General features: G+C 39.9%; 1 protein-coding gene across 4 annotated transcripts in view; it reads right to left on the bottom strand.

Annotated features, from left to right (window-relative positions):
• Positions 1–27729, bottom strand: part of LOC147228647 (protein kinase C alpha type-like) — a 111337-nt gene that overhangs the window by 9745 nt on the left and 73863 nt on the right. For 2 of the 4 annotated variants that reach the window (XM_086156767.1, XM_086156769.1), the window contains 9 exons: positions 23206–23349; positions 22901–23074; positions 22075–22166; positions 21854–21916; positions 21520–21658; positions 12671–12751; positions 11239–11346; positions 10123–10263; positions 1058–1078 (listed from right to left, as the gene is read on the bottom strand). In XM_086156767.1, the coding sequence (XP_086012893.1) occupies positions 1058–1078; positions 10123–10263; positions 11239–11346; positions 12671–12751; positions 21520–21658; positions 21854–21916; positions 22075–22166; positions 22901–23074; positions 23206–23349 (963 nt within the window). The remainder of the gene's footprint in view (positions 1–1057; positions 1079–10122; positions 10264–11238; positions 11347–12670; positions 12752–21519; positions 21659–21853; positions 21917–22074; positions 22167–22900; positions 23075–23205; positions 23350–27729) is intronic. The other 2 variants (XM_086156768.1, XM_086156770.1) reach the window with 1 other exon arrangement.

Below are 27729 nucleotides of genomic sequence, written 5' to 3' on the forward strand. Positions count from 1 at the left end.
AAACAATGACACAAAGACAGGAGGTAGAGCTAGAGGTCGCAGAGATGAAGATGTTGAGGTTCTGTGTGGGTGCGACCAGGATGGATAGGATCAGGAACGAGTCTATCAGAAGAACAGCATATGTTAGATGTTGAGGAGAAAAGGTCAGAGAAGCCAGACGGTTTGGTCATGTACAGAGGGGGGATAGTGAATATATTCGTAGACGGATGCTGGAGTTGGAGCTGCTAGGCAGGAGATCTTGAGGTTTACCAAAGAGAAGGTTTATAGACGTAGTGAGAGAGGATATGAATATAGTTGTTGTGTGAGAAGAGGATACGGAGAATAGGGTTAGATGGAGAAGGTTGATTTGCTGTGGCAACCCCTGAAGGGAAAAGCCGAAAGGAGAAGAAGGTAAGGAGAAATATTTTAAAGTCTACTCTGGTTTATACCATAAGCATCTTGTAACAAAACAGTCCTAGTTCGATTCCCAAGCTCATCCTAGCCTGTTGAAAAATGTTGTTGGGCAAGACACTGAACCCTGACATTGTGCTGTATGTATAACTGAGTGTGACAAAATAAAAATGTTTTTTTACTCCTTTTTAGCTCTCCTTGACACACATTATCAATAGGTTAGCTTGACTCGAAAAAGGGTTTTATGGCGTTGATAGATCGACTTGCAGTTATAAAACGGACCTTTAAATAATGTTTTCTATATACGTTTTCGACTGGACTCACGCAGATCCAGATCTACGCTAATACCAAGCCTCTAGCAAGCTTACACTATGCGAAGGAGATGCGTATGTACAGCACGTGCATGCACATTCCATCAATGTTCATGTGAACAAATTAAAAACACAGCAGCACTTCAATTTTCTTTTCAGAGCACCGTCACTCATATGGAGCAAAGAGACAAATGTGCGATTTCCGCTCATCTGTGTTCGAAATCTTTTCTTCCCTTATCTTTGTAATACACATATTTTCTATTCACAAGCATGCATATAAGCAAACACAGCACACTGTCACACCAAGCATATCCACTCTGCATAAGAACACATGAACAAAAAAGGCCAGTATTCACCTTACTAGAAGAGCATGAGACCTTAATATTTGAAAAGAGAAGAAATACTATATATTAAAATGAAAGAAAGAAAACACACAAACATATGCACACAACCACATCCCATGTCCTCCAGGTGATTGCGCCTTTACAGTGGAGTTAAATTTAAAATAACAATATCATATTGTGAAGCTACAAACTTTGTAAATTGCGCATTCTGGGGCATGCCTTCATGACAAATATAAAATGACAAAAAAATGACAAATTTACCACGATAAAAAGCTTGCAATTACCTGAGGCTCATTTATCCCATGACAGATGTGGCCCTTTCCTGCAGCTGTATTTTGTTGTAGGAATAATCTAGTCGCTAAATAAGGATTGTTTGCTTGTAGATTGTGTAGCATGGAGGGAGGTGTTTCCAGGGGGCCAGATTTCATGATTAAGCCTTAGGCATTATGGACCCAACTTAATGAAACGTTGCTGAAGGAGGGTGCCCACTCGAAAACCCAAATGAAGTGCTTCAGACTGCTGTTAGATAGGGAAGGTAATTTGTGATTGCATATTTCTTGTTAGGTTGTAAACTTGCTGGTAGCTTGCTTGTTGTTTGTTGTAATGCTTATAATAGGTGTTCCAGATGTGTTTTACCTCGGATTTTGGCACAGGGGACCGATTCATCTTGTCCTGTGTATTAATGGAATGCTTGGTTGTCTCAGTTTTTCGTCAGATACTTTACATATATTCCTTGAATAATTAGACACCATCACGTGTTTAGTGGATTTTACAGCCGCTGTGAGTCATATTCTATCATCTAGTTGCATCTACAAGTCCCAAATTCAATTAAGTTGGGATATTGTGTAAAACGTAAATAAAACAGGATATAATGATTTACAAATCCTGTTCAACCAGTATTCAGTTGAATACATTACAAAGACAAAATATTTAATGCTCAAACTGATAAACTTTAATGTCTTTTTGCAAATATTCACTAATTTTGAATTTGATGGATGCAACATAATCCAAAAAAGCTGGGACAGGGGCATTTTTACCACTGTGTTACATCACCTTTCCTTTTAAATACACTCAAAGATTTTGGAACTGAGGACACTAATTGTTTAAGCTTTGTAAGTCTTTCCCATTCTTGCTTTATTTACAACAACAGTCCGGGGTCTCCGTTCTATTTTGCATTCCATAATGAGCCACACATTTGGAGACAAGTCTTGACTGCAGGCAGGCCAGTCTAGTACCGCACTCTTACTACGAAGCTATGCTGTTGTAATGTGTGCAGAATGTGGCTTGGCACCATCTTGCTGAAATAAGCAGGCATGTCCCTGAAAATGACACCGCTTGGATATTAGCATGTTTTTCCAAAACCTGCATTTCAGCATTTACGGTGCATTCACAGATGTGCAAGTTCCCCATGCCATGGGCACTAACACCCCCCCATACCATCACAGACACTGGCTTCTGAACTTTGCGCAAATAACAATGGTCTTTTTCCTCTTTGGTCTGGTGGACAGAGCATCCATTATTTCTCAAAACAATTTGAATTACAGACTCATCAGACCACAGACCACTTTTCCACTTTGCATCTGTCTCTTTCAGATGATCTTAAAAGCCAGTGGCGTTTCTGGGTGTTGTTGTCTGGATGTATGGGTTTCGCTTTGCATGGTACAATTTTATCTTGCATTTGTTGATGCAGGAATGAACTGTATTAACTGAGCCCACATGGCAATATCCATTACACAAAGGGTTGAAGGTCATTCAATACTGATTCTAAGGCATGCCGTTTGCACACAGAGATTTTTCCAGATTCTCTGAATCTTTTGACGAAATTATGGACTGTAGATGATGAAATTCCTTGCAACTGCACATTGAGAAATGTTGTTCTTGAACTGTTGGACTACTTGCTCATGCACTTGTTCACAAAGTGGTGAGCTTCACCCCATCCTTTTGTAAGCAATTATGATCTAACCGGTTTTCTAATCACCAATGGAATAATATAAAAAGGTGTTTTTTGTGCATTCATCAACTGCCCCAGTCTTTTGCTGCCTCTGTTCCAGGTTTTTTGGCATATGTTGGAGGCATCAAATTAAAAATTAAAGAATATTTACAAAAAACAATAACTTTTATCACTTTGAATATTGAATATAATGTCTTTGGAGTGTACTCAACTGAATATAGGTTGAAAGTGATCTGCAAATCATTGCATTCTGTTTTTGTTTACATTTTCCAAAATGTCCTAACTTTATTGGAATTGGGGATTGTACAAAAATCTTGTAGAAGCTTTTTTGGTTTAATATTAAAAAAAGGACTCCCATTCGGACTGAAATTTTTTATTGACGATAATTTACTGAGTTAGATTGTTTCAGCAAAGTGGACTTTAAATCCTTCGAAATATCAGTGTAAATGGCCACAAATTTTTTGACGTCAGTTAGTCAACAAATGATTGAATCTTCGACATATTTTGATTTGAAATATCATTTGTTGTCAGTATTCTGCGTTTAATACAGGGTGAAATAGTCGTTCAGTGTTAGTTTTTTAAGTAACCAACCCCGCATGTCTTTATTTCTTGGACTTCAAAATGTTTTTGTTTCAGGCAGAACACACACACACATACACACAAAAAAATGTATACTATTCATACGCTACAAATAGCAAATAGAAAGCATTACTATTTGACTTGAACCGATGTATTTCACTGCTTTTATTTTTTTTAGTTTTTCTGATTTAATTTGATAATTTGATTGTGTTTTATGCAGCCTCAGGGCGGCACTGGCCCGTGCCTCTCCAAGCCTGCCTTGGGGGGGCATGGAGCAGTGTCTCCCTGTGCCGGTCCCAAGCCCGGATAAATGCAGAGGGTTGCGTCAGGAAGGGCATCCGGCGTAAGACTTTTGCCAAAACCAAGTATGCGAGTCAACCAAAACTATACCATACCGGATCGGTTGCGGACCGGGTTAACAACGACGCCATTGGCACTGATGACCTACAGGGTACTAATGGAAATTGGGCTACTGTGGGTCGAAGAACAAGAACAAGAACAAGAACAAGAAGAGGAGTGCGTGGTCGGAAGCAGAGAGAGAGGAGGAAAGGAAAGAGTCTGGGACTGAGAGTAGGGACTTTGAATATTGGGACTATGACAGGAAAAGGTAGAGAGTTGGTGGACATGATGCAGAGAAGGAAGGTGGATATACTGTGTGTCCAGGAGACCAGGTGGAAAGGTAGTAAGGCTAGAAGCTTAGGAGCAGGCTTTAAATTGTACTATTATGGTACTGACAAGAGGAGAAATGGAGTAGGAGTTATCTTGAAGGAGGAGTTTGTTAGGAACGTCCTAGAGGTGAAAAGAATGTCAGATAGACTTATGAGTCCCAAACTGGAAATTGAAGGTGTGATGCTCAATGTTGTTAGCGGCTATGCCCCACAGGTGGGATGTGAATCTGAAGAGAAGGAGAAGTTCTGGAATGAGTTAGATGAAGTGATGCAGACTATTCCCAGAAATGAGAGAGTGGAATGCAGAGGGACAGATGGTGGTAGATTTTGCAAAAAGGATGGAAATGGCTGTAGTGAATACCTTTTTCCAGAAAAAACAGGAACATAGGGTAACTTGTAAGAGGGGAGGTAGGAGCACGCAGGTAGACTACATCTTGTATAGACGGGGTAACCTGAAAGAGATCAGTGACTGCAAAGTAGTTGTAGGTGAGAGTGTAGCCAGACAGCATAGGATGGTGGTTTGTAGGATGACTCTGGTGACAAGGAAGATGAAGAGGACAAAGGCAGAGCAGAGGACAAAGTGGTGGAAGCTGAAAAGGGAGGAGTGTTGCATGGTTTTCAGGGAGGAGTTGAGAAAGGGTCTGGGTGGTCAGGGTGAGCTTCCAGATGATTGGACAACAACAGCTAGTGTTATCAGGGACACAGGTAGAAGAGTACTTGGTGTGTCATCTGGAAGGAAAGCAGATAAGGAGACTTGGTGGTGGAATGAGGAAGTGCAGGAGTGTATACAGAGAAAGCGGTTAGCGAAGAAGAAGTGAGATACTGAGAGGACTGAAGAGAACAAACAGGAGTTCACGGAGGTACGGCGAAAGGTAAAGATAGAGGTAGCAAAGGCCAAACAAAGGGCTTATGATGACTTGTATGCTCGGTTGGATAGTAAGGAGGATGAGAATGATCTATACAGGTTGGCGAAACAGAGAGATAAAGATGGAAAGGATGTACAACAGGTCCGGGTGATTAAGGACAGAGAGGGGAATGTATTGACAGATGCTAGAAGAGTGATGGGAAGATGGAAAGAGTACTTTGAAGAGCTGATGAATGTGGAAAATGAAAGAGAGGCAAGGGTAGAAGAAGTGACTATTGTAGACCACAAAGTAGCAAAAATGAGTAAAGTGAAGTGAGGAAGGCATTGAAGAGGATGAAGAGTGGAAAAGCAGTTGGTCCTGATGATATACCTGTGGAGGTGTGGAAGTGCCAAGGAGAGGCAACGGTAGATTTCCTGACGAGATTATTCAACGGGATCTTAAGAGAGTGACAAGATGCCTGAAGAATGGAGACAAAGTGTGAGGGTGCCTATTTTTAAGAATAAAGGGGATGTGCAGAATTGTGGCAACTATAGAGGGATTAAGTTGATGAGCCATACAATGAAGTTATGGGAAAGAGTAGTGGAAACTAGACTGAGAGTAGAAGTCAGCATTTGTGAACAGCAGTATGGCTTCATGCCTAGAAAGAGTACTACAGATGCAGTATTTGCGTTGAGAATGCTAATAGAAAAGTACAGAGAAGGCCAGAGGGAGTTGCATTGCGTTTTTGTAGACCTAGAAAAAGCATATGACAGGGTGCCAAGAGAGGAGCTCTGGTATTGTATGAGGAAGTCTGGAGTGGCAGAGAAGTATGTTAGACTGGTGCAGGACATGTATGCTCGCTGTGAGACACTGGTACGGAGTGCTGTAGGGGAAACAGAGAAGTTCAAGGTGGAGGTGGGACTCCATCAGGGATCAGCTCTGAGCCCCTTCTTGTTCGCAATGGTGATGGATAGGCTGACAGATGAGGTTAGACAGGAATCCCCATGGACCATGATGTTTGCGGATGACATTGTGATCTGTAGTGAGAGCAGAAAACAGGTAGAGGAAAATCTAGAGAGGTGGAGGTATGCTCTGGAAAGGAGAGGAATGAAAGTTAGTCGCAGCAAGACAGAATATATGTGTGCGAATGAGAGGAACTCGGGTGGAATGGTGAGGCTACAGGGAGTGGAGATCAAGAAGCTGGAGGATTTCAGGTACTTAGGGTCAACAGTCCAGAGCAACGGAGTGTGCGGAAAAGAGGTGAAGAGACGGGTCCAAGCAGGTTGGAATGGGTGGAGAAAAGTGTCAGGGGTACTATGTGATAGAAGACTTTCAGCCAGAATAAAAGGAAAGGTGTACAAGACAGTGGTGAGACCAGCGATGATGTTTGTACTAGAAACTGTTACAATGACCAAAAGACAGCAGGCAGAACTAGAGGTTGCAGAGATGAAGATGTTGAGGTTCTCTTTGGGAGTGACCAGGATGGAGAGGATCAGGAATGAGTCTATCAGAGGGGACGGCACATGGAAGATGTTTTGGAGAGAAGGTCAGAGAAGCCAGACTGAGATGGTTCGGTCATGTACAGAGAAGAGATAGTGAATATATTGGTAGACGGATGCTGGAACTGGAGTTGCCAGGCAAGAGGTCTGGAGGAAGACCAAAGAGAAGATTTATGGACGTAGTGAGAGAGGATATGAAGGTAGTTGGTGTGAGAGAGGAAGATACAGAGAATAGGGTTAGATGGAGAAAGTTGACTCGCTGTGGCGACCCCTGTCGGGAAAAGCCGAAAAAAGAAGAAGAAGATTGTGTTTTATGCTCACGGTCTTTAAAGTACTTCTTATCATCTTTTCCCTTTCGGTATCGCCACAGCGAATCAAGCTTCTCCATCCAACCCTATTCTCTGTATCTTCCTCTCTCACACTAGCTAACTTTATATCCTCTCTCACTACATCCATAAATCTTCTCTTTGGTCTTCCTCTAGACCGCCTGCCTGGCAGCTCCAATTCCAGCATCTGTCTACCAATATATTCACTGTCTGGCTGATAGTCTTCTATCGCATAGTATCCTGACACTTTTCTCTACCTTTTCTAACCTGCTTAAATCCGTTTCTTTACCTCTTTCCCACATTCTCCATTGCTCTGGACTGTTGACCTCAAGTACCTGAAGTCCTCCAACTTCTCTATCTCCACTCCCTGTATTCTCACCATTCCAACCGGGTTCCTCTCATTCACGCATGTACTGTACATTCTGTCTTGCTGGGACTAACATTCATTCCTCTCCTTTCCAGAGCATACCTCCACCTCTCAAGATTTTCCTCAACCTGTTCTCTGCTCTCACTGCAGATCACAATGTCATCTGCAAACATCATGGTCCATGGAGATTCCTGTCGGACCTCATCTGTCTACCTGTCAATAACCACTGCAGAAAAGAAGGGGCTCAGAGCTGATCCCTTATGGAGTCCCACCTCCACCTTGAACTTCTGTTACCCCTACAGCGCACTGTACCACTGTCTCAAAGCTAACATCCTTCTCTGCCACGCCAGACTTCCTCATATAGTACCAGAACTCCTCTCTTGACACCCTGTCATGTGCTTTTTCTAGGTCTACAAAAACACAATGCAGCTTACTCTGGCCTTCTCTGTACTTTTCTATTAGCATTCCCAAATGAAATACTGCATCTGTAGCATTCTTTCTACGCATAAAGCCATACTGTTGTTCACAAATGCTGACTTCTGCTCTCAGTCTACTTTCTACTAATCTTTCCCATAACGTAATTGAATGGCTCATCAACCTTATCCCTCTATAGTTCCACAATTCTGCACACACCTTGTATGCTTAAAAATGGGCACCATCACTATTCTTAGCCATTCTTCAGGCATCTTCTCATTCTCTAAGATCCTGTTGAATAATCCAGCCAGAAATCTACTGCTGGCTCTCCTACTTCTACATCTCCACAGGTATATATTAAGACCAACTGCCAGTCTTCAGCTACTTCAATGACTTTATCACTTCACTTTTACTCATTGGTGCTTCTTTGTGGTTTACAATAGTCACCTCTTCTACCCTTCCCCCTCTTTCATTTTCCTCATTCATCAACTCTTCAAAGTACTCTTTCTATCTTTCCTTCATTCTTCTCGCATCTGTCAATACATTTTCCTTTCTATGCTGAATTACCTGGATCTGCTGTACATCCTTTCCATCTCTGTCTCTCTGTTTTGCAAACCCGTATAAATCATTCTCTCCCTCATTACTGTCCAACCGAGCATAAAAGTCATCGTACACCCTCTGTTTTGCCTTTGCTACCTCCATCTTTACCTTACGTTGTATCTCCCTGTACTCCTGTCTGTTCTCTTTAGCCCCCTTAATGTCCCACTTCTTTGCTAACTGCTTTCTTTGAATATAGTCCTACACTTCCTCCACCACCAAATCTCCTTATCTACTTACCTTCCAAATGACACACCAAGTACTCTCCTGCACGTCTCCCTGATCACATTTGCTGTAGTTGCCCAGTCATCTGGAAGCTCTCCTTGACCACCCAGAGCTCTCAATTCCTCCTCAAAACCATACAACACTCATCCTTTTCAGCTTCCATCACTTTGTCCTCTGCTTTGCCTTTGTCCTCTTGATCTACATTGTCACCAGAGTCATCTTACAAACCACTATCCTATGCTGTCTGGCTACAATTTTGTCTACCACTGCGTTGCAGTCACTGACCTCTTCCAGGTTACCCCGTCTATACAAGATGTAGTCTACTTGCGTGCTCCTAACGCCACGCTTATAAGTAACCTTACCTTCCTGTTTTTTCTAGAAAAAGGTGTTCACTACCGCCATTTCCATCCTTTTTGCAAAATCTACCACCATCTTTGTATCCTGGATACCAAACCTGCCCATCACTTCTTCATCACCTCTATAACCTGCACCAAAATGCCCATAGAATTCAGCACCAATTACCACTCTCTCGTCTCTGGGGATATTCTGCATCACCTCATCTAACTCATTCCAGAAGTTCTCCTCCTCTAACTCACATCTCACCATAGCCACTAACAACATTGAGCATCACACCTTCAATTTCCAGTTTCAGACTCTGAATCTATCTGACATTCTTTTCACCTCCAGAAAATTCCTAACAAACTCCTCCTTCAAGATTACTCCTACTCCTTTTGTCTTCCTGTCAGTACATGATGGAGCAACTTAAAACATGCTCCTAAGGTTCTAGCCTTACTCCCTTTCCACCTGGTCTCCTGGACACACATTATATCCACCTTCCTTTTCTGCATCATGTCAACCAACTCTCTACCTTTTCATGTCATAGTCCCAAAACTCAAAGTCCCTACTCAGTCCCAGACTCTTGCCTTTCCTCTTCTCTCTCTGCTTCCGAACACGCCTTCCTCCTCTTCTTCTTCGACCCACAGTAGCCGTATTTCCACTCGTACCCTGTAGATTATCAGCATCAATGGCTGTCCCTGTTAACCAGGGCCTCAACCGATTCGGTATGCAAGTCTTAGGTTTGATTTGCATATTTGGTTTTGGCACAAATATTACATGGGATGCCCTTTCTAATGCAACCTTCCGCATTTATCGAGACTTGGGACTGGCTGAGAGACACTGACCCGAGCCCCCCAAGGCTGGATATTTTAGGTGCGAATACTGTCACAAGGCTGTGAGTCAGTGCTCGAACTTACGCCTTATTAACCTTGGAATCATTATTGAGTTTGTGATATTACAAGAACCTTGATTGATAACTAAGAATCATCATTGATAACTAATTCTAGCTCCATTCCCTGCACCACAAATGCTGCCCCGTGTTAGGTTGGAGTAGAACAGCGCACAATGCCTTTATTACAGTATTTCAACATGAACTTCAATCCATCATTACTACATTTCTGTTTTTAACCTTGAATTAATAGTTATAATTTAACACAATTAAAGAGAAAAACCTTTGGTTGGCAGCAAACCTCTTACATCTCAGGAAGATGCAACAAATCAACATAGAAAGGGATACAAAGCACAATAAAAAAAAATTTGCAGAACTAACCATTCTTGGCTTGAAGGGTGGCTGTATCTCCCTTTTCTGAAGTCGTTCCCAGTCAATACGTCTGAAGAAGGCATGTTCTCTAATGTCCCGCTCTCCCTCTGGGCCACAGCCCAAACGCTTAGATGGGTGCTTGGTCATCAACTGTGAGGGATAAACCCAGAGATACCGAGACTTTTTTAGTGTTCTAACTGAAAAAGGAAAGTATGAAAAAGTATCTTTTTGGAGCAGCTGGAGTTGTTGATGTTTCATCTCTCACATAAGAGGCTTCTTCAGTTCAAATGAAGTATGTATTGAATTCTTGTTAAAATCATCTTGTGGCAACTGGACTTGATTTTTTTAACTTTACGATTCTCAACCTCATCTGAGAGGCTTTTTCAGTTCTAATGACCTGTGGCGAGTTTCTGAATGGGTTGGAGGCAGGTCTAAGTTATGATGGTTTGTTTTCTAAGTGGGAGAATTTATCGGCAAAAACTTGGGTGACAGGATGTGGTTTCTTGAACTTCAATGTTATACACTACATGCAAACTTGTGTTTGTATGACTCATAATAACTTAATTTTCTTTAATCTCTGTAAAGATTTTTTTCTTTTTCCTCTTTGATTGGCTTTTGAATGTTTTGGCCGGGTCAGACTGTTTTAAAACCCTATGTATCCATTAAATGGATGCTCAACATCCATATTCCATAGTTGGACCATGGATTTAAGCCAACCCCAGAACAAACTCAAATATCCAAATGGTAGATGACCTTTGAGGTCATAAAAAGAGGTCATATAGAACAGTGTTATAATACAGCTAATCTGATTTATGATTATTCTGAATTATTGTTTATTGGTGAAATTGCAGCATACAGTATATTCATGCCTTAGCAATCTGTATACATTTTTTAGTTGCAACATTCAGTGAGTTTAGGTGATAAGGAATGAGATGGAGGATACGAAAGAAATAGAAAAGCCCCAAACTATTTCAAAATAAATCACTTTTAAATTTAACTATATTAGATTAGATTTCTGTTTTCCTGTGAACAAATAAGGCCTTTACTGTAAAAATGGGTTTATCCTGGCATTCGCACTTGGTTCGAACTTATTTTTGAGAATTTTGAGAAAGGACTTTGACATACCGCTTTGCAAATGGAGACCGCCTCTTTGGACATGGACTTTGGGTAAGACACGTTGTGCTCCATAATGGACTGGAACAGCTCATCTTCATCCTCTCCATCAAAAGGAGGCTGGGAACAGAAGGACATATTATTAAGAGTTTGAGATTTTATGTCCAATTCAATGTAACAAATTTTTAATTTATATGGCACCAGGTACTGTCTACTTCTGTATCACATTTTTGCTTTCTCTACTGACCACAATGGACAGAATTAGGCCATGTTCAAAACTGGCCTTTGTTAAATCAATATAACTGAAATTTGGGAAAAGAAATCATAGGAGACTTGACATATAAGACGTATAAGGTTGTATATAATAGCAAAAAGTGACAAACACAGTAAAACTTATGAACAAATCACAATGATAATATTAACATTTTCGAGAACCTTGCAAGGAAACTACATCAGATGATGTAGATTTTTCCGCCTCCACTGGTGTTACCATAATGTCTGTATTTTTACGCTGCTAATGTAAATGATCTATCATTTCCTGTAGCCCCTCCAGTCTGTAATAGATCCTGCCTCATGGGCTGCACAATCTGATTCCATACAAAAACAATGAAAGGACACATCTCAGCCTTCATATATATACTCAATAACTTCCATCATTCATAGATTTAAAATTAAGATGTACACTTTAAGGATTGCAATAGAACAATTTCAATTTAGTATATGAAAATTATTAACAATTTTCTGAGAACACTGCAATCCAACACAGGTTTAAGAACCTGAGTACCTATATATCATCTTCAGTATAATGTAATGTTTAGTTGGGACGAAAAAGGAATTAGAATTTCAGCATTAAAACAGAATTGATATATGAACACTACTGACTCAATAGAAATGTTGGTAAATGTTGATATTGTCCACTGCTCTGCAAACCATAATTACCAAATATGTACTTTCTTCTTGTTGCTGAAATCTTTCTCAATAGATTGAATATTTGACTGAGGCATCTACTGTACTATCCTTTGGCTGTAGAATAAAGTGAAAACCAATCCATACTATCAAACCAAATTTTATTATTTTATTCTTGATTTTGGTCATTGTAAACTGAGAGACGCACACCAACCTACGGTACTTTAAATATTTTGATGGCAGTAGACTTCATGTACTTGAATAGGCATTGATGCAGATTTGAAAAAAAACACCAAATCTCTTACCTGCATTTCTGTAATGGAAATTCATGAGTAAGCTTCAAAAGTAAGCCTCTTTTTAGTTAGAAGCAGTTTAATATTTGATGCAAGTGGAGAAATTTGATGTATTACATAATGAAACAAAACAAACAGGAAAGTTTGTTTTATTTTATTATGTAATACATCATTTTCAAAAAGGAATAATAACCCCCTGAAAGGAAAATAACACACAGACACTGATTTGTGCATGTGTTACTTACTTGTCCTGCCAACATTTCATACAGCAGCACTCCATATGCCCACCAGTCTACAGACCGCCCATATGGCTGATAAGCAATGATCTGTGGAGGAAGGGAATGACTTGACCGATTAAATTAAATACTACAATATCACATACAGTGGGTGATGAAAATTTTGAGTTGTGATGTTTGTCATTGAGGTAATTACATTTGTAGGTCTGATTCCCAATAAGCAAACTGAAGTAGGGAAATTAAAAAGAAAAATCAAACAACAGCAAACATCAAGTGGGCTTATTTCATAGATGGTCAATTTGGTGCAAAGAGAGAAGTGACTGCTATTAAGAGAGAGATACAAGGCGCAAGTAGATAGAAAATATGACAAATATAGAAAATTATCGTGACTGTGACAACAAGAAAAGTAGATGCTCTATTAGCAACAAAGGAACAAAAGAGGATCAACTGGGTTCACCTCAGTAGATGAGAGGGTAGCCTCCATCCGCCTGGGGGAGGGGTGATTTTGGTTGTCACGGTTGTTTGAGCCTATGCACTGAATAGCAGCTCAGGGTGCCCACTCTTTTTCGGAATCTGGGTGGGGATGCTTTGTGTTTTGTTGATGGTCCCCCTTCTTTAAAAGAGATAGGGATCACAAGGGACTCCAGGGGATCGTACTACACAGCCTCCCTTGTTCAGGGGGCCAGGAGATGATGGCCCATCAGATACTTGAACCTCAGATTCATCAGGGCAGTGGAATTTTCGACCTAGTCGTGAAACAGTGGACCAGCTCTGCACCCTCTGCGGGTTCTGGAGGATGCATGGGACTTACCCAACTAGTCTACATGTGCATAACTGCAAGCAGTGCATAGCATAGCAGTTTAGCAGTTTTAGCATGTAAATCTGTCATATTTTAAACTGCTGCTTAAGTAAAGTCCATCAGTCCCCAAAAAAATTTACTGTAAAACACAAACCAAAAGAACCCCAAAATCAGTGCACAAATACAAACCAACTAAAATTCACATCTTGTCTGATGTATATCTACCAAGCAACAATGTATAAAATGTTTATTCCATTCTTGTGTCTCTTTCTGTGAAGAGTATTTAGTGGGTATTGCTGCAATATTTGAAGGGGAAGCAATGACTTTACTTTGGCAATTAATATCAACTTAGATAATATTGGATTTGTTAATTTGTATGGGGGCTACTAATCCCTGAAGTTACTGAAAATAGTTTAACCCTCTCAGGCTCAAATTAAGTTGTAGTTGCAGGAAAAATCTGATATTTGGCTGTCGCAAATCTGCAACATCTGCCTGGAGAAGGTTAATGTTAAAATTCTTACAATGTACATTTGGGAAGGGGATAAATTTCACTGCAAAACTTTTGGACAAAATTTTCACTTTTCCTTGAACCCTCTCATGAATTTGTAAATATAATAAGTGGTGCAACTACATATTGAGAGTTAAGGTAATAAACAAGTTATTCAATGAAACTTGCTATGTAGATGTCTGATGTTCATTCATCTTGTTCTAATTCACAATTAAAATTTTAACTGAATTATCCATTATTCCTTACAGATTCATTTAGGTTTTTCAAATTGCATTCAACCAAAGTCCAAAAATGCAAAATATCCAAAGACCCTGTCCAAGATTTTTCATAACTCTTTGGCAACAATCAGAGGACAGGTGAGAGAACCTTACTTCCTTCATCTGTTTTTTAACTTTGCTTGGTTAACAGAAAACATGGCTTATATCCAGTATAAAACTATTTAACTCTTCCCTATCATGGGAATCTGGACAACTCTAAATCTGATTGGTGACTGGAAACAACAACAGCCCTGAACTTGGTTTCAGATATATACCCCCACACTAATGTGGTAAGAAAAAGGATATTTCTTACCTTTCTAATGTAACAGAACAATGCATCATGAGAATCTTAGAAAAACAGATATACAGCAGCAGATCCTTCATGTCACATAATTAATGAGGTTACATATTGTTAGGCAACAGGTGGGCTATTGCTATCTAACTAACATATAATGAATCTACTTCACAAAGCTATATCCAACAAAACATCATATTCATACATTTTTTCCATACGTAAATAAACATGTGTGGTTTTCCCACAAAGAAATTGATAAAAGCTGGAGTGAATTATAGTAAATGATTCTTGTGGAACTGTTGAAGTCCATGCATCCTACGCACGGACTTGAATGCCTGATGGCAAGCCACCCACGATAAGAGCATCAACTCGACACTATGTGACATCGGTAGGAGAACCTTCCTACTCTTCTGTTCTCCTTGCGTTCGGGGAACGTGGATTTTGAACTGCAAAGCCAATTAAGTCGTTTTTCCAACTGTCTACCGAGAGTGGCTCTAAACGCGGTCGTAAGATGAAATACCTTTGCTTTCACTTGCTAACTCACATTTACTTGCTAAATGACTGATTGAGTAGCAAGATTTTGATAACTGCAGAACTGTATATCACTTTATGTTTTATTTTATATGGCATATCTTGAATATGTTGACCTGTGAATCTGAATTGTTATTGAAGGTGTTCATTTCCTATTGGGTTAATGAAGATGCTTAATGTAACGCAATGGTTACAATAGTTGAAATAACCAACTATTAGGAAGGTAATAACAATACTGGACTTCTTTACACTAAAATAGGCCTATATTGATTTAAAAGAAAGATAACTTGCTAAAGAAAAATACTACTGCTTAAACATTTAAAAGTATGAACTGAATAAGAAGCTATGATGGGCAAAGACTGAAAACGGAATTTAAACAGAGCTCAGTACTAGATACTGAAACTAAGTAAGTTTAAATCTATGGAAGAATAAGAAATTCACACTTGTTTCTTTACTTAAAGGGAAACAAGGGTTGAAACTGAAACTCATATTTGTATGTCTATGCAAATGGTTTTGTGTGCTTAATGTTGTGTCTGTGTAAATGTCTATATGGTACCAATAAGTAATTACTACTATATCTAATTACTTAAATTATTTTTGATAAACAAGTTGGCATTTAAACTAACTGTTGATCTGTGGTGTCTCTATCTTTTAACCATTTTAATTGCTCTTCCTCTGAATCTAGTTCTGGCTTGATTCTGGTATTTGTAGTTATTGCTACATAAGATTGTTCTTTTTGGGTCCAAGGGATGCAGACAGTTTGTCAGAAGACCCCCAAACACACCAGGAAGCGAGCAGCATCTCGGTTCCAGACAAATAAGATTAAGGTTATGGAATGGACAGCCCACTCCCAGGACCTTAATCAAATAGAAAAATTGTGGGATGACATCAAAAATGCTGTTTCTGAGGCAAAACCAAGAAATGCAGAGGAATTGTGGAAGGTTGTCAAATCATTCTGGCCTGGACAACCTGTTAACATGTGCCGAAGTTGGTCGACTTCATGCTGCACAGATGTGAAGCAGCTCTCAAAAATAGTGGTTATAGGACTAATCTTAGTTTAGTGACTCACAGGAGTTCTTAATCTTAATGCTTTTTCCAGTTTATTAATAGATATTTGAGTTTGTAATGAAAATGCAGGCACTGCTATCTTTTTGAACAGCCCAATATAATTTTTTCCTTCATTTTTCTGTTATGTTGTGCCTCAATTATAGACTTTAACATAAATGTATTGCTATTAACCCAACTTATTTCTGTATTCAACTACCATGTGCTGAACAAAAGAGGTTGAGGCCTTAGTTCCAATTAACAAATGTGTGTTTTTTGTGTTTACCAACACAATGCATTTCCAGATAATTTTTACACGCGACATTTTCTATTTGTATTCCATTCATACCATTGTGCCCTGCGGTGTCAGTCACATGGTAGCACCAGGTGGCCCCCTACAGACTACAACCACTGGCATTTTGGCACGCTGGCACGCACGCACACACGCACACACACACACACACACACACACACACACACACCTGCATTTCGGATTGTCAAATACATTTTAATATATTTTGGGGAGTTTCTTAGTATTTGTTTTGTGAATGTTGTGACAAGACAGGGTGTGACAGGGTCTGTGCTTGAAACTACGCCTTATTAACCTATAATATCATCATTGTTAAATATTGGGATTTTAGATAAATACCTATGTCTTGAGACTATGTTGCACTCAGTTAATTTCCAGCTTAGGTTGGTACCATTAGTGATATCCCAAGAACTTTGATAACGAATAACTATCATTGATAACTGCTATTGCTAATACCTACCGTATTTTCCGCACTATAAGGCGCACCGGATTATGAGGCGCACCTTCAATAAATGGCCTATTTAAAAAAATGTTCATATATAAGGCGCATCGCATTATAAGGCGCATAGAATAGAAGCTACATTAGTAGCTGGGGTTGCGTTATGCATCTACTAAATGGAGCTGTGCTAAAGGGAATGTCAACAAAACAGTCAGATAAGTCAGTCAAACTTTATTAATAGAATACAAACCAACATTCTAACAACTCCGTTCACTCCCAAAAAAGTTAGTGCATTCACAATACGTACCGTACGTACCGGTAGCTCTTAGCAGTATTTTCGCCGCCTTCATTGAAAACAATGTCTTTTGTACTTGAGATGAACAAGCTGCAACATGCACTATGCAAACTTGGGTGCCAAAGCAGAAGACTGGGGATCGAAGATATACGTATGCGTCCAGTGGAAGTGGGCTTTAGAGGCTTTGTAACTAGTTGCACAGCAAGGCTACTAAAGAAGATAGGAATCCAAGGACAAGCCTAACAGAAGACAATCAAGGAGCTTGAGACTACAGTCGAAAGAAGTAGTCACAGGCTGAAGCAGAAGCAGACAATATGGGTGGCTAAATGACCTTGTGGTGCCTCCAAGGCAACACGTACCCAGGTCCAATCAGCCAGCCTTGGCTGAGGGTGTATTGGGATAAAAGGACAAAACACCCAATGAAGCAAGGCCGCAATGGAGGTGCCTTGTGGCCATTCCCCGTTCCAACCCCACCCAAAAAAAAAACTCAATTCCCATCCAACAGGACATCTCTAACACCAGTGTCATCCACAGTTTTGCAAACTCAAACAGCATGTGTCTCACTGGGTCCTTATACTAGACACTAAACCTGTCCATCTTCATCACCGCTATTGCAACTACATGTCCAGTGAAAAATGCGCCGTTCACTACTCTCACCCTCGGAGATATCCTTTATCACATCACCTAACTCACTTCAGAATTTTTCTTCTCTAGCTCACATCCCACCTAACAGTACTAACAAACTGGCGCTGGTGGTTGGCATGCCTACTGCTCATGGTTCATCCATGATGGGTTAATTGCAGAGAACAGATTTCCCCAATGGATTTATGAGGGATGAATCTTCTTCTTCTTCTTTCGGCTTTTCCCATCAGGGGTCGCCACAGCGAGTCAACTTTCTCCATCTAACCCTATTCTCTGTATGTTCCTCTCTCACTACGTCCATAAATCTTCTCTTTGGTCTTCCTCGAGACCTATTGCCTGGCAGCTCCAATTCCAGCATCCGTCTACCAATATATTCACTATCTCTTCTCTGTACATGACCGAACTATCTCAGTCTGGCTTCTCTGACCTTCTCTCCAAAACATCGAACATGTGCCGTCCCCTCTGATAGACTCATTCCTGATCCTATCCATCCTGGTCACTCCCAAAGAGAACCTCAACATCTTCATCTCTGCAACCTCTAGTTCTGTCTGCTGTCTTTTGGTCATTGGAACAGTTTCTAGTCCAAACATCATCGCTGGTCTCACCACTGTCTTGTACACCTTTCCTTTTATTCTGGCCAATAGTCTTATATCACATAGTACCCCTGACACTTTTCTCCACCCATTCCAACCTGCTTGGACCCGTCTCTTCACCTCTTTTCCGCACACTCCGTTGCTCTGGACTATTGACCCTAAGTACCTGAAATCCTCCAGCTTCTTGATCTCCACTCCCTGTAGCCTCACCGCTCCACCCGAGTTCCTCTCGTTCACACACATATATTCTGTCTTGCTGCGACTAACTTTCATTCCTCTCCTTTCCAGAGCATACCTCCACCTCTCTAGATTTTCCTCTACCCGTTGTCTGCTCTCACTACAGATCATAATGTCATCCGCAAACATCATGGTCCATGGGGATTCCTGTCTAACCTCATCTGTCAGCCTATCCATCACCATTGCGAACAAGAAGGGGCTCAGAGCTGATCCCTGATGGAGTCCCACCTCCACCTTGAACTTCTCTGTTACCCCTACAGCACACCGTACCAGTGTCTCACAGCTAGCATACATGTCCTGCACCAGTCTAACATACTTCTCTGCCACTCCAGACTTCCTCATACAATACCAGAGCTCCTCTCTTGGCACCCTGTCATATGCTTTTTCTAGGTCAACGAAAACGCAATGCAGCTCCCTCTGGCCTTCTCTGTACTTTTCTATTAGCATTCTCAACGCAAATACTGCATCTGTAGTACTCTTTCTAGGCATGAAGCCATACTGCTGTTCACAAATGCTGACTTCTGCTCTCAGTCTAGTTTCCACTACTCTTTCCCATAACTTCATTGTATGGCTCATCAACTTTATCCCTCTGTAGTTGCCACAATTCTGCACATCCCCTTTATTCTTAAAAATAGGCACCATCACACTTTGTCTCCATCCTTCAGGCATCTTCTCACTCTCTAAGATCCTGTTGAATAATCTAGTCAGAAAATCTACCGCTGCCTCTCCTAGACACTTCCACACCTCCACAGGTATATCATCAAGACCAACTGCTTTTCCACTCTTCATCCTCTTCAATGCCTTCCTCACTTCACTTTTCCTAATTTTTGCTACTTTGTGGTCTACAATAATCACCTCTTCTACCCTTGCCTCGCTTTCATTTTCCACATTCATCAGCTCTTCAAAGTACTCTTTCCATCTTCCCGTCACTCTTCTAGCATCTGTCAATACATTTCCCTCTCTGTCCTTAATCACCCGGACCTGTTTTACATCCTTTCCATCTTTATCTCTCTATTTCGCCAACCTGTATAGATCATTCTCACCCTCCTTACTATCCAACCGAGCATACAAGTCATCATAAGCCCTTTGTTTTGCCTTTGCTACCTCTATCTTTACCTTTCGCCGCATCTCCCTGAACTCCTGTCTGTTCTCTTCAGTCCTCTCAGTATCCCACTTCTTCTTCGCTAAAGGCTTTCTCTGTATACACTCCTGCACTTCCTCATTCCACCACCAAGTCTCCTTATCTACTTTCCTTCCAGATGACACACCAAGTACTCTTCTACCTGTCTCCCTGATAACACTAGCTGTTGTTGTCCAATCATCTGGAAGCTCTCCCTGACCACCCAGAGCCTTTCTCAACTCCTCCCTGAAAACCATGCAACACTCCTCCCTTTTCAGCTTCCAGCATTTTGTCCTCTGCTCTGCCTTTGTCCTCTTCATCTTCCTTGTCACCAGAGTCATCCTACAAACCACCATCCTATGCTGTCTGGCTACACTCTCACCTACAACTACTTTGCAGTCACTGATCTCTTTCAGGTTACCCCGTCTATACAAGATGTAGTCTACCTGCGTGCTCCTACCTCCGCTTTTATAAGTTACCCTATGTTCCTGTTTTTTCTGGAAAAAGGTATTCACTACAGCCATTTCCATCCTTTTTGCAAAATCTACCACCATCTGTCCCTCTGCATTCCTATCCTGGATACCAAATCTGCCCATCACTTCTCCATCCCCTCTATTGCCTTCACCAACATGCCCATTGAAGTCTGCACCAATGACCACTCTCTCATTTCTGGGAATATTCTGCATCACTTCATCTAACTCATTCCAGAACTTCTCCTACTCCTCAGATTCACATCCCACCTGTGGGGCATAGCCGCTAACAACATTGAGCGTCACACCTTCAATTTCCAGTTTCAGACTCATAAGTCTATCTGACATTCTTTTCACCTCTAGGACGTTCCTAACAAACTCCTCCTTCAAGATAACTCCTACTCCATTTCTCTTCTTGTCAGTACCATAATAGTACAATTTAAAGCCTGCTCCTAAGCTTCTAGCCTTACTACCTTTCCACCTGGTCTCCTGGACACACAGTATATCCACCTTCCTTCTCTGCATCATGTCGACCAACTCTCTACCTTTTCCTGTCATAGTCCCAACATTCAAAGTCCCTACTCTCAGTCCCAGACTCTTTCCTTTCCTCCTGTCTCTCTGTTTCCGAACACGCACTTCTCCTCTTCTTCTTGTTCTTGTTCTTCGACCCACAGTAGCCCAATTTCCATTAGTACCCTGTAGGTCATCAGTACCAATGGCGGTCGTTGTTAACCCGGTCCGCGACCGATCCGGTATGGTATAGTTTTGGTTGTCTCGCATATTTGGTTTTGGCAAAAGTTTTACGCCGGATGCCCTTCCTGACGCAACCCTCTGCATTTATATGGGCTTGGGACCGGCACAGGGAGACACTGCTCCGTGTCCCCCCAAGGCAGGTTTGGAGAGGCACGGGCCAGTGCCGCCCTGAGGCTGCATTTTATGAGGGATGAATAATAATAATAATTATTATTATTATTATTATCATTACTATTATTATTTTCACTATCACCCCCAAGGACAAGAGAACTCTAAAATGCTGATTAATTGTGGAAAAAAATAGTAGTGCTCAATCAAATACCCTTCTTTTAAATTACAAAGATGAATTGGAGAACATTAACTTTTCTGTAGAACTAGCACCTGTCGAACACTGCAGATAACATCATTCAAAAGGATTTCCCTTTACATCTGTGTATGTGTTCTGTGTATGTGTCAGTGAACTAAATCTAGAACACAAAGTTGACACGACTTAGGCCTGACAGTGACAGGAATAACCTGATGCACCATACTTGTGTATGTAGGCAGGCTCCCGGTTAAGTCTTACCTCTGGTGCTATGTAGTCTGGGGTGCCACAGAAGGTGCGCGTGGTCATTCCTTCGGATATGTTCTCTTTGCACATGCCAAAGTCAGCAATCTTAATGTGTCCTTCACAATCAAGCATAACATTGTCCAACTTCAGATCTCTGAGGAAGTTTACAGATTTACAACCTCAGTGAAGAAAAGTACCAACCTTAGTGTCAGGTACCACTCCTTCTAAGGATGGTTCACAAGTACAGTAAATTTAAGAACAAATACAATTTATTTCTATATACTTAAAATATCTTTAATTTAGATTATCTCTAAATATGAACAAAGTGTTTTAAAATGTTAATACTCACCTGTAGATAATACCTTTACTGTGAAGGAAGAAGAGGCCAATGGCGATCTCTGCTGCATAGAACCTACAAGTGTGCCAAATATCACATTCACAAGTAAATAAAATATGCAACTGTAAAGAACACCTGAACAATACATAGTGTAATGAATCATCAAGAAATATACAAAACAACATTTTTAGTATGATTACAAAATACTTTGCATCAATCATGACCCATCTTACACTGCTTGAGGTTCTTTGAACTTGCCAACTTGCTGGATATGGTACATAAGATCTCCGCCATTCACATACTCCATGACAAAATAAAGCCGATCCTGTGGTCACACAGGGGAAAAAAGGGTTAAAAGAAGAGAAGGATTAATGATGATTCAGGCTCAAGAAAAGATGAATATGAAAAATCTGTTTAGACTTTGAAAATATTGATATCATTAAATTATGATCTTATAGTCTGTAGTTGATCTGTAGTTGAATCTGCCTACTAAAAGTGTCCCATTTTTAGTCTTTGAATTTTAAATACAATTTCAATTTTTTTCCCTTCATATCAATTTTTGAGACTGATGATTAAAAAAGAATGTCAGAATAAGAAAAAGAAAAATATTGAGGTAGACTTCAACAGCATACAATACATCGGGCACAGGCAAATATGTTCATGAAGCATCTGGCTATTAATGAAAATACCTCTACCTCGGCAATGTCCAAACTTTGAGACAAAGTTTGTCCTGCCTTATCAGTAAAAAGACCCCCCGCAATATATTTTTTGTGCGCATTTGTAAAAACACAATTACCTGGGTGTACTCTCTGTCTTTGCCTTTTTTTTCCTTCCAGTTTGGTCATAACTCTTATATGGAGGCAAATGCAATCTACCAAATCTAAACCTTTAATTAGTTTGTTTCTTTTTACCTTTCTGTGTTTTAACTGTCCAAAACATACACATCCAAGGGTCCTTTCACAATCTTATAACTTATCTTTTTAAATTAACTTAAAAGCCCCTCACATCTTTTTCCTGGGCAGTGTGTATGATAAATTGCATCCAAAGAATCTAACCTACCACCGTTTGAAAGCACGAGTGCAGCTGTGTTAAAAAGGAGGGCTTTTCCTGCTGGGCCAGGACTCTCTTCTCCACCATGGTGCATTCCACATCATCATCCTGGATAATTACATCTTTCTTTAGGATCTTTATTGCATAAAGCTCTTCAGTGGTCTTCATTTCTGCCAGCATGACCTTCCATCAAGACAGATAAAATGAGTTATGACCTTAACATTCAGAACACATTTTTGGATCTCATGTTTTCCATTATAGGTGCTTACAACTAAGGGATGCTTTTCTTCAGCAGGAGAAAAATCTAAACCAACCTTGCCAAAGCTGCCCTTTCCAAGCACAGCCAAGAAGGAGAAATCACTGAGTTTGACCTGATCCAAACTGTTGGACAACAGCTGGGTGGAACCACTACTGTCCGTCTCAGTGATGGCCTTTTTAGCTGGGCCCAGTCTTGCTTTCTGCAGTCATTAAAGAAAGGGCAAGATGTTTAAGACAAACACCTTAAAATGACATTTAATGTGGAAAAAAACTTTTTTTTTTCCTTTGGACTCAGCAGGTCCTCAGTCTTAAAATACCATCTTAGTTTGAAATCTTATTGCTTACAAAAAGGTGAATCTGAAAGAAACTTCATGGTAGAATGTTTTTTTTAGTTAGTCTTGATAAACACTTCATATCCTATCTAATATGTATTAATTTATTTTTTAACCAAATATATAGTACTCAAAAATGTGAGGGTGCATGTATAAAATATTTTGGACATGCATCAGACCTGGTAGGAAAAAAAAAAAAGTTTTGATAGCTACCCCACATACAATAAGTATCCAAACTACTTCAATTGGAAATTTGAAAGCTGCATGCTGTTCTAAGCCATTTCATTAATGAAAAATTGCATGAGCCAAACCAATAAGAAGTCTTCCACTTATGAACGGTATAGAGTTTGCTATGTTTTGTTTTTTTTATTCCCACTGCTCTTTGTAAATCGTTCTGAGGGCTTTTATAGGCCCACCAACAGATTTACTGAGCTTGTATTCAAGACTAGGTCAATGTTAAGCTGACATAACCTTGATGATTTGGTGTAAAAGTTTATATTGCTGCAACACAGCTCCAAATAATCTTGTTGATATTTCATTTATATGACATCTTGTGGCCATAGATGGTTACATGTCAAACTGATAGATACTGGACCTATCCAGTTATGGTGTGGTTATAAAATGCAATGAAATGATCTAGTAGAAATGAATAACTCCTTAGAAACTGGTGAGTTTTTACACAAACTTGAGGTCAGGCAAACTGAAGAATTGCCATGACACTTTTAGTCTTAAAATACTTACTTATAGACCTGTACTCATCATAACACAAAGGAAATGTACTGTACATGACCGACTTGTTTTGAGGAAAAGATTAGTGTTGTTGGGATAAGCGCTGTTAAATCTTTCTTGTGAGAGTAGTTCTCATTGAAATTAATTAAAATCAGAAACAGTACAGCCTTTTTAGGCAAGGAAGATCAATAATCTGTCAATGAGCAAAAGAAAAAAAAAATGTCAGTTTGCCTAAGGACAAATAAAAAAGTAGCCAAACAATCTCTATGAAACGTGCCTGAAACAGCTATTGTGTCACATATTACTATATTGTTATCAAATCTTGTTACCTGAGAAATATCACAGACATTACTATACAGTCTAATGATAATTACTGGGTTTAGGGGTGTGTAAGGTATATTGTATTTTCCGCACTATAGGGCACACCTAAAAGCCTTTAATCTTCTCAAAAACCGACAGTGCGCCTTATATCTCTGTTGAACAGAGAGCAGAAAGTAGAGATGTCATCAGCGTCACTATTCGAATAAAGGCAACAGTGCTAGCATGCAAACTTAACATCAATGAATTTAGAGGTGGTCCTTCTTGGTGCTTTTGTTTTATGGAACGCTTTGAACTGTGACAAATTAAGTTGGACATACATTGTTTTCAACAAAGGTGGCGCAAATACCGGTAAGAATACGTACGGTACCGTATTGTGAATGCACTAACTGGTTTTGGGAGTGAACGGAGTTGTCAGAACGTTCGTTTATATTCTATTAATAAATTTTGACTGACTTATCTAACTGTTTTGTTGACATTCCCTTTAGCGCAGCTCCATGTAGTCGATAAATAACGTAACCCCAGCCACTACTGTAGCTTCTACTCTATGTGCCTTATAATGTGGCGTGCCTTATATATGAAACATTTTCTAAAATAGGCCATTCATTTAAGGAGCGCCTTATAATCTGGTGTGCCTTGTCGTACGGAAAATACGGTACTTGCTTTTGTATTTATTGTTGCTGTTTCCCCCTGTTACTGACATTCACTGATGTGTACAGGGGACATGCTCGACGTATGAAATGAGGGTGTGTGATGTTTCTGACTGCAGGGATTTGTGCTACAGAACAGGCTCTATCAACTGTGGCGACGTAGACAAGACTATATAAGGCACACCCCTCAATAATAGCCTTTTTTTTAATCATTGCCTTAAATTTTTAAGCCAATTTCAAATACTTGACAAATTCCAAACAAATACAAAAAAAATTAAATATAATATAAATACCCCTAAGTACCCCAGATATCAGGAGGAGAATGACGGGGGACTTATTTGTATGATGATTTGCATTTATAGTAATTGGGCATTGGGAATCAATGACAGGTTTCCTTTTCTAAGAATTCATAGTAATTTGTTTTAATGTAATTGTACTGAAGGTGAATTTCCAGAAGTTGTAGTGCCCCCTGCAGGCCATGGCACCCATGGCCATGGCAATTTCCTGTATTGCCAAATGGGCCAGTTGGCAGGAGTAGACTTAGGTAATGGCCCAAAAGTAGACTTTTCTAATTAAGTCTGTTCTTGCTTAATGTAAATTAAGCCATCCTGTTAAGAAGACAGAACCATCTGCTGCCTGTGTGGATACACTGGAGTTTCAATACATACGTTTAAGAAAATGTCAGTCTTGCCAAAGTACACTTCAGCATGCAGACAAGAGGAGCTGAGAAACAGAGCACCTATATTTCAATTGGAGGGACACCCGCTCTACCAGCTTAGCCACAATTGCTCTGATTTGTAGAATATTTGAAGGGAAAGCAATCTCTTCATATGGCAATATGGAAAGCTTTAGGAAACTGCCATTTATGAACACACATCTATGTGCAACGAAATCTCACAAGTAGTAATATGTATACTTATATTTATAATTTCTCATTAGAAACCCAATCAAACATATGGAAACATATAGGTATCACAATTCAAATTAAAATGCATTAGTAAATGTCTTTATCATTTTTAGAATGTGGCAGCATATTTGACATATTTGACATATTTGACTGATTAAAATGAATAATAAGTAATCCAAACAGCATTTTCATTTTCATTTTCTAAGACTGTTCTCTCTGTGACTTAATACAAATTAAAGAACAGGGTACCTTAAGATAAAATTTTCTAAATATCCTCGGCTTCTTCTTCTTCTTCTTTTGGCTTTTCCCTTCAGGGGTCGCCACAGTGAATTAACTTTCTCCATCTAACCCTATTCTCTGAATCCTCCTCTCTCACACCAACTGTCTTCATATCCTCTCTCACTATGTCCTTAAATCTTCTCTTTGGGTCTTCCTCGAGATCCCTTGCCTGGCAGCTCCAATTCCAGCATTTGTCTACCAATATATTCACTATCCCTCCTCTGTACATGACCGAACCGTTTCCGTCTGGCTTCTCTGACCTCTCTCACCAAAACATCTAACTTGTGCTGTTCCTCTGATAGACTCATTCCTGATCCTATCCATCCTGGTCACTTTCAAAAAGAACCTCAACATCTTCATCACTGCAACCCCTGGTGGCAATCAAAACATCAAATCTTAAAATTAAAATCGATAGCAGAAATTATTTTTCATTTTCAGAATGTGGCAGCATATTTTGATTCTTAACAGTAATGAGTAATTCAAATTGCATTTTCATTTTCTGTCCCAACCCAAGAAAAGGTGTCAAAAATCAATTTGCATTCACAATGCCAGGAGGGGTGGGGCAATCCTTGTTTGGGCACTAGACTACAACACACGCATCTGTTTATATGCTAGCTGATTGCTGATACCTGTTATCATGGCACTTCCTAACACTATCACATAAATCTCATAATTGAGGAACAGGAAAACAACCCTCTGAATCAGATTGACCGAGTTGAGCAGATAACCGAGAGTCTCTGCCCTAGAGTCTGCCCAAATAGACACTATTATTAATGAAGCTGCTTAAGATAGCATTCTGCTAATGCATTTTCATTTCAAATTTGAAATCTCCTTTGATAATTTGCCAGTGCATGTTTTGAAAATTAAACCTTAATTTGGATTAAGTCACAGAATGAGCAGTCTGGAAAAAGGAAAAATTTAATTGCAGTTTGGACTACTTATTACCCATTTTGGTTATGACCCAAATTTTGTGCCACATTGATAAGTTGTCTGCATTTCTCTCAGGTTCCTCAATTGTGAGATTCCCATGACAGTTTTTGGGTGTGCCATGCCAACAAGTATCAGTGATCAGAAAGCAGGTAAACAGCTGTGTGTGTGCTGTATTCTAGTGTCCAAACAAACCGCGAAGAGGGTCTGCCACTGATGTCAATGCCAATTGTCAATCCAAATTGATTTTTGATACCTTTTTTGCAGGGTGGGACAGAAAATGAAAATGCTGTTTGAATTACTTATTAATCATTTTAGTTATGAAAAGTAGTATGCCATCACATTTTGAAAATGAAAAAGCATTCTGCTAATGCATTTTAATTTTTAAAATCTAACATTTCTGATAGAAATTTGCCATGGTATGTTTTGAAAATTCGA

Source organism: Fistularia commersonii, chromosome 12 (genome assembly GCF_037954325.1).
Source record: "Fistularia commersonii isolate RoL2024-O1a breed Wild chromosome 12, RoL_Fcom_v1.0, whole genome shotgun sequence".
NCBI classification, from domain to species: domain Eukaryota; kingdom Metazoa; phylum Chordata; class Actinopteri; order Syngnathiformes; family Fistulariidae; genus Fistularia; species Fistularia commersonii.